Source organism: Chrysemys picta, chromosome 9, assembly GCF_011386835.1.
Source record: "Chrysemys picta bellii isolate R12L10 chromosome 9, ASM1138683v2, whole genome shotgun sequence".
Classification (NCBI taxonomy): domain Eukaryota; kingdom Metazoa; phylum Chordata; order Testudines; family Emydidae; genus Chrysemys; species Chrysemys picta.
The window spans coordinates 80,538,066-80,553,096 of NC_088799.1; the positions used below are offsets into that span (position 1 = coordinate 80,538,066).

Consider the following 15,031-nt stretch of genomic DNA (forward strand, 5'->3'; position numbering starts at 1 on the left):
TACACACTCCCTTTCGCCCACCTCGACATGCAAGGCTCACCTGATTTGCACCCCTGCTGAAAACCAAATAGGTGGAAGTTACATCAGCACTTGCTTTGTGAGCAAAGTACACCCAGAGTGTTACTTTCTCTGCCATGTGTCACCACTGAATTCAGCCCAGTGATGGGAGTTGCACTCCCTGCTCCAGGCAGGCCATAGGTCCTTAGCTCTCCCCCATTATGCCTGCGTAATTCAGCTCTTTGCTGTAAATGTCCTTTAGCTAAAAGACTCTTATTGCACAATGGAGGGAGGTGTCTATAAATGATCCTCCTCAGTGTGTGATGTGTTCAGCACTAGAGGTGTCCTAGCAGGTTAATGCATTTTTCTTTGAGTTTTGGAGCCCTGGGTTTGAATCCCAGCTCAGCTCACGGGTGGTAATGCGTTTGGTGCCTCTCTCATTCTGGTCCATTTGCTCACATAACAAAATCAATCAGCCTGCAGACCAGCTAGAGAGGCTGTGCATTGTCAGCTACCACTCATGCCCGTGAAGAGCCAGCCTCTGCTCTCACGTAGGTGTGAGATCTGGAGTAGCTCTGACTTAATTGGGGTTCTTCTGGCTTTACGCCTGTCTGCCTGAGAGCAGAATGTGGCCCTGAGTCTCCAGGCTAAAAGCCTCTGGCTGAATTATTTCCTAGGATGTGGGCAACCAACCCCCATGGTTACTAACATACTCCCCTTGTTGGAACAGGCACCGTGACGTCATGGGTGGTCATTTTCATCCTGCCCATCAATAGTGCCTTGAACCCCATCCTGTACACCATCACCACCACCCCCTTCCAGGAGAAGCTCAAGCTGTGTTTGCAGAAGAAGCAGCTGCAGCAGTCGTCACTTCAGGACCTAGAAGAGTCCAGAAAGAGCTTTTCCCTGCTATCCACACACACCTGCAGCACCTGACAGTCCCCAGCGGCTTAGCCTTGGGAGTGGTGACAGGCCTCACTGCTTCATGCATGCAGCTATGAAGGACCATGTCTCTGTCCTCCCCAGGTGCCTCCCCTGGCTGGTTCATTGCCCACCCCAATGACAGCCATCTTGGGAGCAGATGATGCCAAAGGGGAGCTGCCACCACTTGCCAAGTGCTAGTCATTATCTCAGCCAGCTCTTGACCATGGAGGGAATACCACTCCCAGCTGCAGCAACAGTGCCTAGTGTTGTATAGGAGGCTACAGAAGAAATGGTCACAGATAGCCGATGGGGCCTGAACTCTGCTTGTCTGCCCCACGGTTGAAAGCACTGGAACGCTGCCTGCCCCATGCATTCTCATTGCTGCGTGTCAGCGCTTTGGGTTTAGCTGATGCTGGTTCAGCACAAGGATTAACCAGCTGCTGTGGAATGGATGTTGTATTTCATCCTAACCCTCTGTCGCATGGTCCCTGTAGCTCCCTGCCCCTTCGCCCTGGAGCCAAGCTGCAGGGGCAGCTGCTGCAGCAGCCTCTGGAACAGCCGCCCCCACTGCAGAGCCCCAGAGAGGTGTTTTCTGCATTGCCGGAAGCAAGTCTGGGTCCAGAGGAAGGAAGGTGGGAGGAGAAGTCTTCAGTGCTTTGATTTGGGGCCAGAGGCAGCTAGAGCAGACGCCAGCGCGATCCTGGCGAGAGTTGTGGGCCACTGGTTCTGCCATGTGGAGTGATGAACTATTCAGGCTGCCCTCAGCCCTTGGGGAAGCCTTGGCTGTGGGACCCAGGCAGCCGCTGCTAGTGTGGGTGAAATGCTGCAGAAGGAAAGGGAGGCGGTGCTGTCCCCTGACACTTTCTACACCACCCTGACCGCTGTGTTCAGAGCAGGTGTCCCCATTCAGGGCCTGCTCCCCCAGCCACCACGTTCAGCAAGGACTCACAGCCGCGCCCTGTTCTCCAGCCGTACCTGGGCTCGTGCCTTTAGAAAATGAATCCTCGCAACTGAGGCACCAACTCCCCTGGGCTAATGCAGCCTGTGCCCAAAACCATTCCTAGGAAACTGCTGCAGCAATAAAATAGCAGCACCGGGGCAGCTCGTAATGGTTGGTGTTCCTTCCCTAGCCACTGCTCCTCTCGGATTTACTCCTGGGAAGGAGGCAAGCGTTGCCCTTCTCCAGGGGGGGCTGGGCTCTGCCTTGGCAATAGCAGTTCTGTCTCCCTGCCATACGCTGCGTGGGCTGGCTAGCCCCACCCCAATCCCCGGTGAGATGAACCTGGCTGGGCGTACCGCCCCGAGCCCCACTGGTGGCCTGGAGACAGGAGTTTGTTTCAGCCCCACCCAGGGCTGGAGCTACTGACGTTCCCTGTTTGGTTCTGGAAGGATCCCAGCACTGGAGCGGCAGGTTCTCAGCTTGGGGGCACGGCTCACTCTGTGGTGGGGCAGGGAGAGGGAACAGAGCAAGGGATTGAAAGTACCAGTTCTCAGCCCACTGGGGTTCTCTTTGGGCACAGCCTCAGGACCACAGCATGCTGCACATTGTGACCATTGCCTGGAATCCCAAGGGAGCCACCTCCATGCATGTTACCCCCGTGCTTTGTGACTTGCACAGAACAGCGAGTGGGAGAGACAGGCTAATTATGCCTGTTGGATGCCACAGCTCCTTTGGGAGGGGCTAGCATCAGGTTGTAGCCAAGGCACTTGCAGCTGCAGGGTAGGAGCCCTGGGCAGGTAGATACCAAGTGCCTGTAGCAGGGAGGAGGAAAGAAAAGGGGGTCGGGGAGAGTGCATCAGAAATGCTGCTGAATGACACTGTGATTATTCTGGAGAGCTATGTTCGTACACATCTTGTGCTAAGCGATGGGGTCAGCTGGTAACACTGCAAGGCTCCAGGCAGGCTAAAAACCCAGAGAGTACCACTCTGTGAGCTCGATGAGACGCTGCATTACTGCCAAGAACAGTGGGGCTTTGAGAGAGTGAGAGTAACACATGGAGGCCTTAAATTGACAGGCAGAGTCACACCTTGGGGCATGGATATGACCATTTAATGCACTGCTTGCCCCTCTCCCCCTGACTCCTTTCAGCCCCCCTGTGAGGCCAGCAGTTCAGATAACACCAGCCTCGTTCCTGGGAACGTACCGGCAGCCTCGGCACACAAGGAATTTCCATTGCTTGGCAAACACACTGCCCAGTCCATCAGTCCACCCTGGGGTCCTTGCTGTCTCAACTGGTGCTGATCAGAGCCTGATGCTGAGCCAGGCAGGGACTCTGGAGGAAGGACAGCCCAGCCCCTGCCAGCAGGTCAGAGGAATAGAAAGGAGGCCCTGCCATTTATACTCTGGGGCCAGAGGGAAAGTCAATGGGGGAAATCAGATTGTTTGGGAGCAAGGGGAAGGGCCCTCTGGTGGGTGTGAAGCTGACTTGTGTGAGACCCATGCAACTGCCCTGCAATTGCAGGAATAATAATAAGAATAGCCCTTACCCATTTCTTTTTGCCTTCCACATGCTTTACAAAACACTAATGAATTACGCAGTCGGCCTCATTCTGTCATGACAGGAGGCTTCACACCCCAGCTCTACTACCCTGGAACCTATGTCAGCCTAGTGCTGGGTGAGAAGGAAGCACAGACCGCAGCAGTCAGGGTACATCACGGTTTCATCATCAGCCAGCGGGTGCCATTAGTACTTTATTATTACACAGAGGAGGAACCGCAGCCCCCTTTGGAGTCAGACAATCTGCAGCGGCTGCATCTGATACAAAAAAGAAGTCCCTTAAATACAAAACACACGTCGCTCTGGTGTTCATCGCCCAGCACCAAGCTCTTACCGCCTGAGTTATATATTAATATTCCAACTGTACAGTATTTATAGATAGACAAAGAAACATTAAAAAAAATGAGGCAAGAATCAGTCCCAAACGTTAGTTATACAAAACCAAACACAAACAGAATATAGCTGGTGTGCATTAGAGAGAGGGAAAGTTGGTTACTGGTGAAACTGACAATTTCTACTGCCAGTGGGTTTTGTTGCCTTCCAATTGGAACAATGTCAAGTCAGGTCCCTGGTTAAAAAAGAAACCCCGTCAAGTGCACGTCACGGTCAGACTGTTTGTGAGCTTGGAGGGAAAGTGGGGGAGTGACACGATCAGAGCAGTGGGATCCTTGGATCAAAAGTTATGGCGTTGTAGCAACGTGAGTTGCCTTTCACTCCTATTAGCAGTGCAGTGAGCACTGCTTCTTTGGGGGAGGGAATTAAGGGGAGATCAAGTGCCCATAACAATGTGAGCAAACTAGACTGTACTAACCCAATCCCTGCCCATCTGGCTGACTAAAATGGCACTAATGTAGCACAATTTGGGGCAACTCACATTACTCTCTTAGTGGAACCAGACTCTGTACAGTGGAGTTACGAGACCAGTCCCCCCGCAGCCCCTGTGGTCACACCTCATTGACCAACGCTATTAAACCTCCCCTGCATCCAGGCTATAGTTTGCCAGCAGTATGATACCTTTTTAGGGTGTCTTCATGTAATTGAGGTGGTGTTCTTCGCCTCCTTCCCCCGCACGCCAAGGCAAATGGAACTCTGACCCTGGGAGTACCTTGATTACTAAACCCAGCCAAAGGGGGATCAGGGAGATGCATTGTGCAATTTTGGTCTCACCCCCAGCCTTGTAATGGCAACCCCCCATGTATAGCTGACACACAGGACAAGGGTGAATGCTTTGGAATTTGGACTCATCAAATTTGGATCTGATCCAATTCATGAAAATGAATGGCTAGGCTCCCACTGGATTCCATGGGGATTAGGACTGGGTCCCTGGTTAGCAAAGCATTTGCACCCTCATTCATCGGTCTACATGGCCCTGTGCTAAAAACGGGTGCTAGAGATTCCCTGCGTCTGATCAAGTAGAAAGACCTGGAGTTCCTTCCCCAGTGAAATTCAGCACCCAGAGTAATAGCTTCCTTTTTGCCATTCACCACATGGCGGTCATTAACTATAAACCAGAATAACAGCAGCATCCATCTGACATTAACCAGCTCCTCAGACTATTATTGCCTGTGTGCCGCCTGCTACGTACAGCTCACACACACTGTAACATCCCCAGCAGACACTCCTCCTGACACCACACACCGCCATACAGACGCTGCACCAGCTCCGCCCTCTCTCACTTCTCCTACACATCAGCATCATCCTTGGTCACTTCAAGCACCGTCGCTCTTGTCGCTGAGTCCAGTCCCTGGGCTGAAAGGGTGAGCCCATGGTCAGTCTGGCAAAGGGGGTTAATGGGTCTGACTCTGGTCCAGTTGCTTCACGGCTCAGCCTGCTGTATGGACTCCCCAGCCCCACTCTCCCCATGGTGGGCGGGCGGACGATTGCTGGAGAGAGCCGTCCCACAAGCAGCACACTGGTTCGTTTCTGCAAAGCTGCTCTTCAGAGCTTTAGGGAGGAGATTCTTGCTGCCTTTCAACCAGCAACGGGCAGTCTGGAAGCAGGACATGATGGCTTCCGTTTGGCCCCTGGTGCCCACAAGGACATGCCACTGGGCACAGCTCTGAAGGTCCCTGGTGTGTAAGAGGAAAGGGATCACACAGAGATGGAAAAAACTATTGGCTCCTTCAGGGCTGGTGGTTGGTTCAAAGGAAGGCTCATGCTCATGTGCCCGGAAAGGCACTGCCCCGCCCAACCAGATGCCAACAGCCTGCTGATGGCCAGGTTCCCTCTCCATGCTCCACCCCACATTGTCTGGGAGGTTCACGATCAAACAGGAGTGAGCCTCTTCCAGTCGCCTCAAATCTTTGTCTCAGGGCCACATGGGCTAAGCACCGGGAAAGAATCTCGTATCCTTGCTAGCTCCATGGCACAAAGTTGTCCAAAGACCTTGCTGTACCACTCGGGAGACCGGCCCCTGGAGAAACAACAGCAAAGAGGAAGTCATTGTCAAATGCTGGAGAATAACATGGCTTGTCATGTACAGCAGGGCCCATTTCAGGCTAAAAGGGACTATCAACATACCTGCTCTTGGGCAGTGTGAGCAAGCACCAGCTGGCATGATAGGGAATATTCCCTTCTCCATTCTCCCACACTGCATATGCCATGCAATGCATGGACATGATTATAAGGCAAGACTGAACACTGCATTGGCTCCCTTTCCTAGCTAAGGCTGCTACACCCTAGTCAAGTTTGCTGCAGAAAATTAAGGGATAATGCAGCTCTTATGACCTAGACAGGGTCTTGTTTTTCCCAGATAGATGGTACAATTAGTACTCCCAACAGAGACACACGAGCTCCTAACACTGCAGCCTGCCAGTGTGTCTCATCCCGACCTGGAGGGACTCCCAGCAGTGTTGCTATAGGATGCCAGAGGAGCCAGTGTAAACAGCAGCCCCTAAGGAATTGGACTGGGATCACCAGCGTGTTACACATAGGCATCTGGACTGCCATCTGATGGGAATGACTGTGGGTCAATAATGATCTTGGACAGACTGGAAGCTGTGACCCAGCAGTAACTTGTCTGGCCAGCTCCTTGAGGACCTGCTGGGGTAAGCCAAATTGCTAGAGGATACCCCAGTAACCTTTGAGGTCCCACATAACTCTGACCCCTCCTACTTTCCATCCTTCTGATCATTTTGGCAGTGCAGGTGTGGCCTCAAGGCCCCATTTCTCCCACCACTATCTCTGTGCCTTCTACTATGCCTCCCGCTTCTGAGCTGGGTCACAAGGCCTCTCTCTCACCAATCACATTCCTCTAGAAGAGGCTGAGAAGCCACACAATCTTCCTGTCTATTTTCTACATAGACTACAGTAGTATTCGCGTGGATTTTATCCAGGTGAGCGAGGGAAGCACCATCCCCAATTTACAGATGAGGCACAAGGTAATTAAGGTCACACATGAAGGCTGTGTCTGAACTGTGAATGGATGTAAATCTCCTGGGTCCTAGTCCCTATCCATAGAACATCCTTCTTACCCTAGGCTGTGATCCTTCTCCAGCCTCCACCACTCCCACCCTTGTGTGTTGCTGCACCATGTTGAAATTAGATCGGAAGCTCCTTGGGGCAGGGATCATCTTTCTGTTCTCTGTTTGTACAGTGCCTAGCACAATGGGTCCCGGCCCATGATTCCTTGGTGTTACCGCAGCGCAACTAATAATAATTTATCTGCATGTGAGCCATCTAGCGTGCTTGTGGGGGGGGGGGCATTAAATAATAAACGATAATTGATGGAGGGGTAGGGAGTGCTAGCAATGACTGTATGTATACGATACTGTGCGGAAACTAATTACACCTCCCAGCCCCCCTGCAAGTAAGTGAGTATGCTTCCCATTGTGCAGAACAGAGAGGTCACAGTGAGTCACTGTCGGAGCCAGCATTGGTACCCACAGCTTCCTCACTCCCACTCTGTGCTCAGATCACACCTCACACTGAACCAGCATTTGGCGAGAAACAGATTGAAAGGCCTTTACCTGAGATCAGCTCTGCAGACGTGGGTCACTTTGGACCGACCCATCCCGCACGATTCAATCAGATACTGAGATGTTAACACCACGGCCCTGACCCCTCCTTCCACCTGCAGCTTTTCGTGTTCCAGTGACATGGAGACCAGCAGGTAAGCCCCTCGCGGTAGGTCCGTGCGCCATTTCCTGTAGGAGGGAACAAGCAAAGCTAGGGTGACCATATTTCTCAAAGGGAAAACAGGACACCGCGCGGGGCAGGCCCAAGCCGCTTGCCTGAGCCCCCCTCCCCACGCAGGGCTGACGTCGCTGCTCACACAAGCCCTGCCTGCTCCCCCGCACGAGGCTGGTGTCACTGCTCACTCGAGCCCTGCCTGCCTCCTCCCCAGCCCGGCTTCCCCCCCTGCAGGGGGTTGGCGTCACCCACTTTTTTGACAAAAGTGAGCATTTGTTGGCAAGAGCAAACAGGACAAATGTCCACTTTTGCCAAAAAAGTCAGGATGGCCGGGACAGGGCTTAAGAAAGGGCCAAAATTGGACATAAGGCCATCCCAAGCAAAGCGCATCATCAGAACTTCCGGACCAGACCCAGCAAGGAAGCGGCATCCAGTCAAACACACAGCAACAAGCTCCGGACAACCTCTGGGTTTCACCTGTCCCCTTCTAATGGGCAGTGCCATGGGAACCCAGCAGAACTAAGAGCAGGAGTTTGTACAGCCACACTGGAAAGCTTGGCTGAACCAACCCCATTCTAGTCACTGAGGCCTGAGTTTGCTAAAGGCCAGGAGTGTCTAAGCTTTACCCACAGCACTCTGCTGAGAGCAGAAGGACTGCACCTGAGAGAAAACGGAGCAGGATGCTGCAGCCACCCTCACCGTTAACACAGAGGTGCAGCCCACAAGAATACGCTTCCCAGAAGGAAACGTGCCTCCTTGATCTGTGTCTGTCTAAGGCATTTTCAGGCTGCCCAACCCCCAAGTGCAGTATGTGGTCTCTAATGGAGAGGGAGCATTCCCAGACAGGACCTGGAATCTCCACATGCCTCAAGGCAGCTGCATCTCAGACCTCCGGGGACCTCCTTTGGTCTGTCGTCTGCTTGGGTAAGTTGGGGATGGGTACGTTGACCACCCACTGATATAAAGGCACAGGACATTCCACACCAGGACCAATAGCTCCCTGCATAGGTAGGGGAGTTGGAGAGATTGCACCTTGCCTCCATGCTGGTTCAGATTCCCTCACCCACAAGTGCTTCTTTCTCCCACCTTACCTGAGAACGATGAAGTCCCTGCGGGGGTGGGGCGCCATGCTGTCCGTGACGTAGTGATAAACCTCCATGTTCTCGTCCAGGGCCTGTATCACTTCGCCTTGCAGCAGGTCTTCATCCCAGAGGTGACGCTCCCGAAGTACCCTCTGCAGCACCGTGTAGGGAGGGGCCTCCATCTCCGTGGAGACTTTCCACAAGCGCAGCGGATGTCCATCACCAACCTGTGGAAGCCCGGAGCGGAGGAAGTCAGGTTTCTTGGCTTGAAAGCTTGACTAAGAGCAACAAGTGGCCCCTTAAGGCCTCCCTGCCATGGGGGCAGGGAAACTGCCTTACATGGGCTGGTGAGTATGTGCAGCCTGCCCCCTACTAGCTCACGGGTGAGCGGCCTCTATGTCTGAACCAGCTCATCTGCACTGAATATAAAGGGGATTCTTTATTGGGCCTGCTGGCACAGAGTACCCCGTGCTTGTCTCTGGTTATCCAGCTCCCGGCTTCTGCTAGTTAGTGTCATCACACTGGTGGTCTAGAATGGGACTGCTGTATACGCTACCTAGCCAAAGGGTATGAGGTCTAGTTGATGGAGCAGTTTAGCTGGCAGCCATGCTATGTGTATCTGTGACGCATGAAGAAATCTACCAGGATGCAGGCCACTGATTAGTCTGTTCCTGAATATCTCCATATACTCCAAATACACTGGCATGTGCAAACCCTTCCCAGGGTGGACGTTACCTTTTTGCACGAGAGCTCTGTGTTCTGGGGCCCTGCGGTGCTGAGCCACCCTTTGAACTTCTCTGAGGACTCTTTGAGCAGATTCTGCACGTTATCTTCCAAATAAGCCTGGAAATCCTTGCCCTCCCCTTGCAAGCTGTGGCTCATCAGCTCAGCCAGCGAGAGCGGGTGGGCGTCTGCTGCCACGTAGGAGTTGCCCAGCTGAAGCATCATGTCGTGGGGTATCTAGAAACCAAACACGTGGGACTTAGGAGTTTAAAAACCCAAGAGTGGTCGCTAGGAATTGCTCGCCCCCTCTGTCTCCTGAAATCACTGTGCAATAAACCCTGAGCTCACCTCTCTGACCCAGACAGACTCTGGGATGCCAATACCAATAGCCCAAACAATGCTGCACACCAACCAGCAGGACAGATTGGGTCCAGTGACGTCAGGGCTCATTGGGTGTTTTTACACCTCCCCCACCTATCAGCTGATGTCCAAATGTTAGATGGGAGCAGTCACATTAGGGAGGGTAAACAAGTATTTCTACAAGGAAGATAAGTCTCTCTGCTTCAGGGACACAAGCCACTAACTTTGGGAGTTAGACAGAAACATCCCCTATGGGCAGGTTATTCCGTAACTGCCCACTGGGGGCTTCTTGCACGTTTCTCTGGAGCATCTGGTACTGAGCACTGCTGGAGAAAGGAAACTGGACCAGATGGAGTTTTGGGCCAATCCAATGCAATTACTAGGTCCCTGGAACACTGAGGAAATCCCACCTGGCCAGTGGGTAAATGAGGATGATACAGCGCAGCCATCCTGTCTGGGTCTGTGCCCGGTGGTAAGTGCTCTGCTCTGCCACTCGAGACACACCTGGGATTGGTTAGCAGGGCTGGCCTATTGCTCCCCAAGCTGGGAGTGCTGCGTAGCAGTACAGTGCGTGCTTGGGAGCATGTGGGGAAGGAGACTAACTGGAGAAATGGCCTGACGTAAATAGGATGAAATTCAATAAGGACAAATTAGGACTTAGGAAGGAATAATCAGTTGCACATACAAAATGGGATATGACTGCCTAGGAAGGAGTACAGCGGAAAGGGATCCGGGGGTCATAGTGGATCACAAGCTAAATATGAATCAACAGTGTAACAGTTGCAAAAAAAGCAAACATCATTCTGGGATGTATTAGCGGAAGTGTTATAAGCAAGACACGAAAAGTAATTCTTCTGTTCTACTCCATGCTGATAAGGCCTCAGCTGGAGTATTGTGTCCAGTTCTGGGCACCACATTTCAGGAAGGATGTGGACAAATTGGAGAAAGACTAAAGGAGAGCAACAAAAATGATGAAAGGTCTAGAAAATATGACCTCTGAAGGAAGACTGAAAAAATTGGGATGTTTAGTCTGGAGAAGAGAAGACAGAGGGGACAGGATAACACTTTTCAAGTACATAAAAGGTAGTTATAAGGAGGAGGGTGAAATATTGTTCTTGTTAAGCCCTGAGGATAGGACAAGAAGCAATGGGCTTAAATTGCAGCAAGGGCGGTTTAGGTTGGACATTGGGAAAAACTTCCTAACTGTCAGGGTGGTTAAGCACTGGAATAAATTGCCTAGGGAGGTTGAGGAATCTCCATCATTGGAGGTTTTAAAGAAGAGATTAGACAATCCCGTCGGGATGGTTTAGTTATACTTAGTCCTGCCCTGAGTGCAGGGGACTGGACTAGATGACCTACTGAGGTCCCTTCCAGTCCTACACTTCTCTGATTCTATGGCACTTCACAGAGTTTTCCTAGGGCAGTCAGTGAGTAACAAAGGAGAATCTTGGCCTTTCCCAGGAACCGTGACTAGGCGCTGATGGGTGTCGGGGAGGCGTACATTGGGATGAAGGCAGACTCTGCTGTGAGAGTTGAATTCCCTCAGAGCAGCATTCTACACAGACTGGCACCGTTTCTGTCAGATTGCTCTCCTGCTGTAAGCCAGTCCCCAAAGCACACAGGGAAAGTGCACAGGCACCTGCTACTTCTACACATCTCCCAGAGCCTTTCCACAGTCGTTTGACTTGCCGAGAGAAGAAGAGTTTCATCGTTACACGATCACAGGTGAGACAGGGCCTGCTGCTGGCTAGCTTCTGTACGGCAATGGCAGAAGGATGGTTTAATGCCCAGGACTCGGACTTACCAATCCAGCCATGGACCTGCCATATGACTTGGGGCACTTCATCTACCGGGTGCCTCATCTGTACCGGGGGCAAGGCAGCACTGCCCTACCAAGCAGTGGCACTGTGAGAACAAAATCCAGGGGTGCTCAGATTGTACAGCGAGGAGGGGCCAGGTAAGTACCTAGACAAAGCAGCAGCGCTCACCCGGAGCTGCAGCTACCTACCTGGAACAGCTTCTTACAGTCTGTGATCATATGGGAGAGCCCCTGGGTGGCAGCCATGTTTTCATTCAGGTCCTTCTGGTCAGGCTTTCCCATGGTGCCTCTCTTCTGAATCATCCTGCCCAAGAAAATGCTGACTAGTGAGACCCAGCAGAGGGAGTGACGGGCCGCGAGAGAACAGGGAGTAAGGGCTCAGCTGGAGGCACTCCATCTATTCTTGCAACAGGGAGGGATACTGGCAGGGGAGGAATCACTGTATTCTATAATATGTAGTAATTGAAAAGATGGAGCCCTAAGGAGAGTCCTGCTGACACCCTGTGGTGAAACAGCAGTACTGCAGCTTCCTGATCCTATCAGTTTTCAGCAGAGCTGTGCTGGGTGTAGACTCCATCCCCTCCTGCCCTCACATTGGGAACTTCACTATGTCCCTCGCTGGGGCTGTACTGTCACCATGGCGATTACTCTGTCACTGCTGTGCTCAGCCCAGGAGGGAGATTAGGCTGTAAGCTCCTTGTGGCCCAGGCCTTATGTCACTCGTCTGCTGTGCCCATGGAGGGGTCCCTGACACTGCAGCAGCCCCTGTGCCATGGCTCTCAGAGACTCCTGCAGCACTGGGCTGAGAGTTAGGACCTTAGCTGGATGCTCCTTCCCCTAGCATGCCCTCTAGGAGTCCCTCGCAGCCCCTGATGGAGAGCACGGGCAGAGGGAACCCGTTGGGAATGGAAGCCCTTTTCCCCCTTCCTCTGCCCAGACTCGGTGTAGGTGGCACAGCGAGTGCAGGCCAGCCAGGGTACCACCAGGCCGTGTCTCCAGTAAGGAAGACAGAGAGAGGGATCGTGGAGGGGAGCGCTGGGACTCTGAAAACCTGAATTGGCTGTGCATTACCTGGGTGAGGTGCTCTCCTTCTTGGACACATTGAGGTGAAAAATGGATGGGGCCAGACACACCGCCAGGTTCCCGGATGTCATCTGGTTCTCCTCAGCTGAGGCAATGTCACTCAGGAAGTACAACAATGTCTGCAGCACTTCCCGGTTCTCATCTGGCATCAGGATGATGGCTGCCTGGACAGCTTGCAGCCTCTGCTCTTTAGGGACAACTGAAGGCAAAGCGAAGAAGCCTGTGGTCAGCCAGGCTCTGGGACCCTACGCCTAAGGGGCTCCTCTAGACTTGGGCTGATTGGACCAAAGGGCAGCTAGGTGGGGCCCCAGAAAATAAGGGTACTTGCTCGCCTCATACTGAAGCTGCTGTCCAGTCAAAGGGCCCCAAGCCACCTTATTGCCGGCCTCTCCTTGTGTGGAGCTGGTCACAGCAATATTTGTTCATAGGCCATTTCACAGCAAAAATCTCCCCTGGTAACATTTCTCCCCTAGCAGCATGTTCACAGAGCCTGGGACTGAGTCTCTAATTCACAGCCCACGTATTCCTCTAGGAGCAACACTGGGTCACAATAAGAGCTATGCAACTGCATGCCAACAACCACCTCAATGGTGCCAAGTAGTGGGGACTGAGGAAAGGGCCCAGCCAAACCCCTCATCTAGGCCCCATCCTCTGAAGCTGGGATGACCAGATGTCCTGTTTTTATAGGGACAGTCCTGATGTTTGGGGCTTTTTCCTATATAGGCTCCTATTACCCCCCACCCCGTCCCGATCTTTCACACTTCCTGCCTGGTCACTCTATCTGAAGCACCGCTCACTGCTCCGGCGCTGCTCCCTGGTTAGAAGCCTATGTTGGACAAGTCAGTTTTATTCCACCACTGCTGGCAGAACGTTAGCAATGGGGTCAGGCTATAGCAGTGGGAAGTCCCCTCAGGAAGCAGAGGTGGAATAAGGCGGATCCAACAAATCAGCCCCCCTATCCCATAGACACCCTCTCTCCTCTCCGCTTCACCATCTCTGCGGCAGACTCCTCTTCCCAACTCCCATGGGTGCTCCTAAGTCCTTGATTTTCCTCCCAAGCCAGGCAGCCCAGCCCAGCGGCCACTGCACCACCTCCTGCTGCTTTGATCCAACTCCCTACTCAGCCTGGACCCACTCCCAGCCCTGAGGAACTGCCCAGCTCTGCCCCGATGGGAGGCCTCTCCCAGGGAGCCCGCTGGTTGCACTTACACTGATAGATCTGCAGGAAGGTGTCGGTGAGCTTGCTGGTAAAAATGGGCTCTGGCAGGTCGCGGAAATACTGCTTCAGCAGGTCAGCCACGTCATAGGCTGACTGCCCTTCGTAGTTCACGTTGTCGGGGGAGGCTTCGTTCATGTGTCTCAGCACCTGGATCCGAGACTTCACCCCCGACTTCCGGAAAATGCCAATCTGTCCAGGAGAAGCGCAGAGTCCAGCACAGTTGGCCAAGGCAGCCCTGAGCTCCAGGCAGAGTAACCAGCTCTGTCTCAGGCAGGTGCTGACAGCCCTCAGCTCAGCCCCTGCTACCCAGTGAGAAGCCAGGACAACCAGCTGGCTAAGGAGTCTCTGTGGTGCCCATCAGGAGACACCTTCCCAACACGTCTGGGTTCCCCCATCCCGGGAAGGGGGCCCTGGGCAAGGGAAGGTCGAGGAGGCAACAATGCCTGAGAGGAAGGGTCTCGAGTCACTGACTAAGTGAAAGGTTGTGGGCTCCGCTCCCCACACGACAGCAAGAACATTGTTGCCCTTCCTGAGATGCTCGCTGCTGTGTGCAGGCTGGGCCAGGGCACCCAGGTGAGGCGTCTGGTTTGGCAGGCAGAGACTGGGGTGAATACAGGAACAAGCCTCAGTTTACTGCAGTGCCCCAAAGCTCATTGCCACCTTGCTGGCTTTTCGACCAGCCCACCCACCTTCAAACTTCCCCTCAGCGACAGGTCCATACCCCTGGTAGGCTGTTCTGGTAGACCATCCAGGGGTACCAGCAGGGGCTGACAGTGGCTCCTTAAATAAAGTGCCTTCTTCCTGCCCCACTGAGAGGGTTGCAGGGCTGGGGAGCTACACTGGAGCCCAGGGCAGGGGCTGTGGGCAAAGGCAATGAAGCTGTACATAGTCCTAACGCTGCAGTACGCTCCTCTGGCAAGCAACTCTGTATCTCCCCCTCAAGGCAATCTGAATGCATAGGGGTTAAGGAGCAGCACCCTATGGAGTTAAAAGTCAGTGGGGCCAAAGCGAGGGGTTGCCTCCATCGCTCATGCACCCTGACAGAGAGACAGAGATCCCCGGAGAGTGAGCACCCTGATCACCATGGCTGCATCTACTGCAGGGCTCCGGCTGACACAAGGTTAAATGAGGGGCGGTTGAGCTGTGGGCAAGTGAATGGGAGTTCAGGGTGGTACTGCAGAGGGCTGGTCCTCA

The 15,031-nt window shown here is 53.3% G+C and overlaps 2 protein-coding genes across 20 annotated transcripts in view; one reads left to right on the forward strand and one right to left on the reverse strand.

The window, feature by feature from the left end:
* The window catches only part of LOC101952781 (relaxin receptor 1-like), a 43,804-nt gene extending 39,819 nt beyond the window's left edge, over nucleotides 1–3,985 (forward strand). The window contains exon 18 of the mRNA XM_005279548.4: nucleotides 728–3,985. Coding sequence (XP_005279605.2) covers nucleotides 728–933 — 206 coding nt within the window. The 3' untranslated portion in view covers nucleotides 934–3,985. The remainder of the gene's footprint in view (nucleotides 1–727) is intronic.
* Nucleotides 3,597–15,031, reverse strand: part of STARD8 (StAR related lipid transfer domain containing 8) — a 154,681-nt gene continuing 143,246 nt past the window's right edge. For all 19 annotated transcript variants that reach the window (XM_065556557.1, XM_024109502.3, XM_042853296.2 and 16 more), the window contains 7 exons: nucleotides 13,828–14,026; nucleotides 12,607–12,817; nucleotides 11,725–11,839; nucleotides 9,369–9,593; nucleotides 8,643–8,860; nucleotides 7,389–7,565; nucleotides 3,597–5,833 (listed from right to left, as the gene is read on the reverse strand). In XM_065556557.1, coding sequence (XP_065412629.1) covers nucleotides 5,716–5,833; nucleotides 7,389–7,565; nucleotides 8,643–8,860; nucleotides 9,369–9,593; nucleotides 11,725–11,839; nucleotides 12,607–12,817; nucleotides 13,828–14,026 — 1,263 coding nt within the window. In that variant the 3' untranslated portion in view covers nucleotides 3,597–5,715. The remainder of the gene's footprint in view (nucleotides 5,834–7,388; nucleotides 7,566–8,642; nucleotides 8,861–9,368; nucleotides 9,594–11,724; nucleotides 11,840–12,606; nucleotides 12,818–13,827; nucleotides 14,027–15,031) is intronic.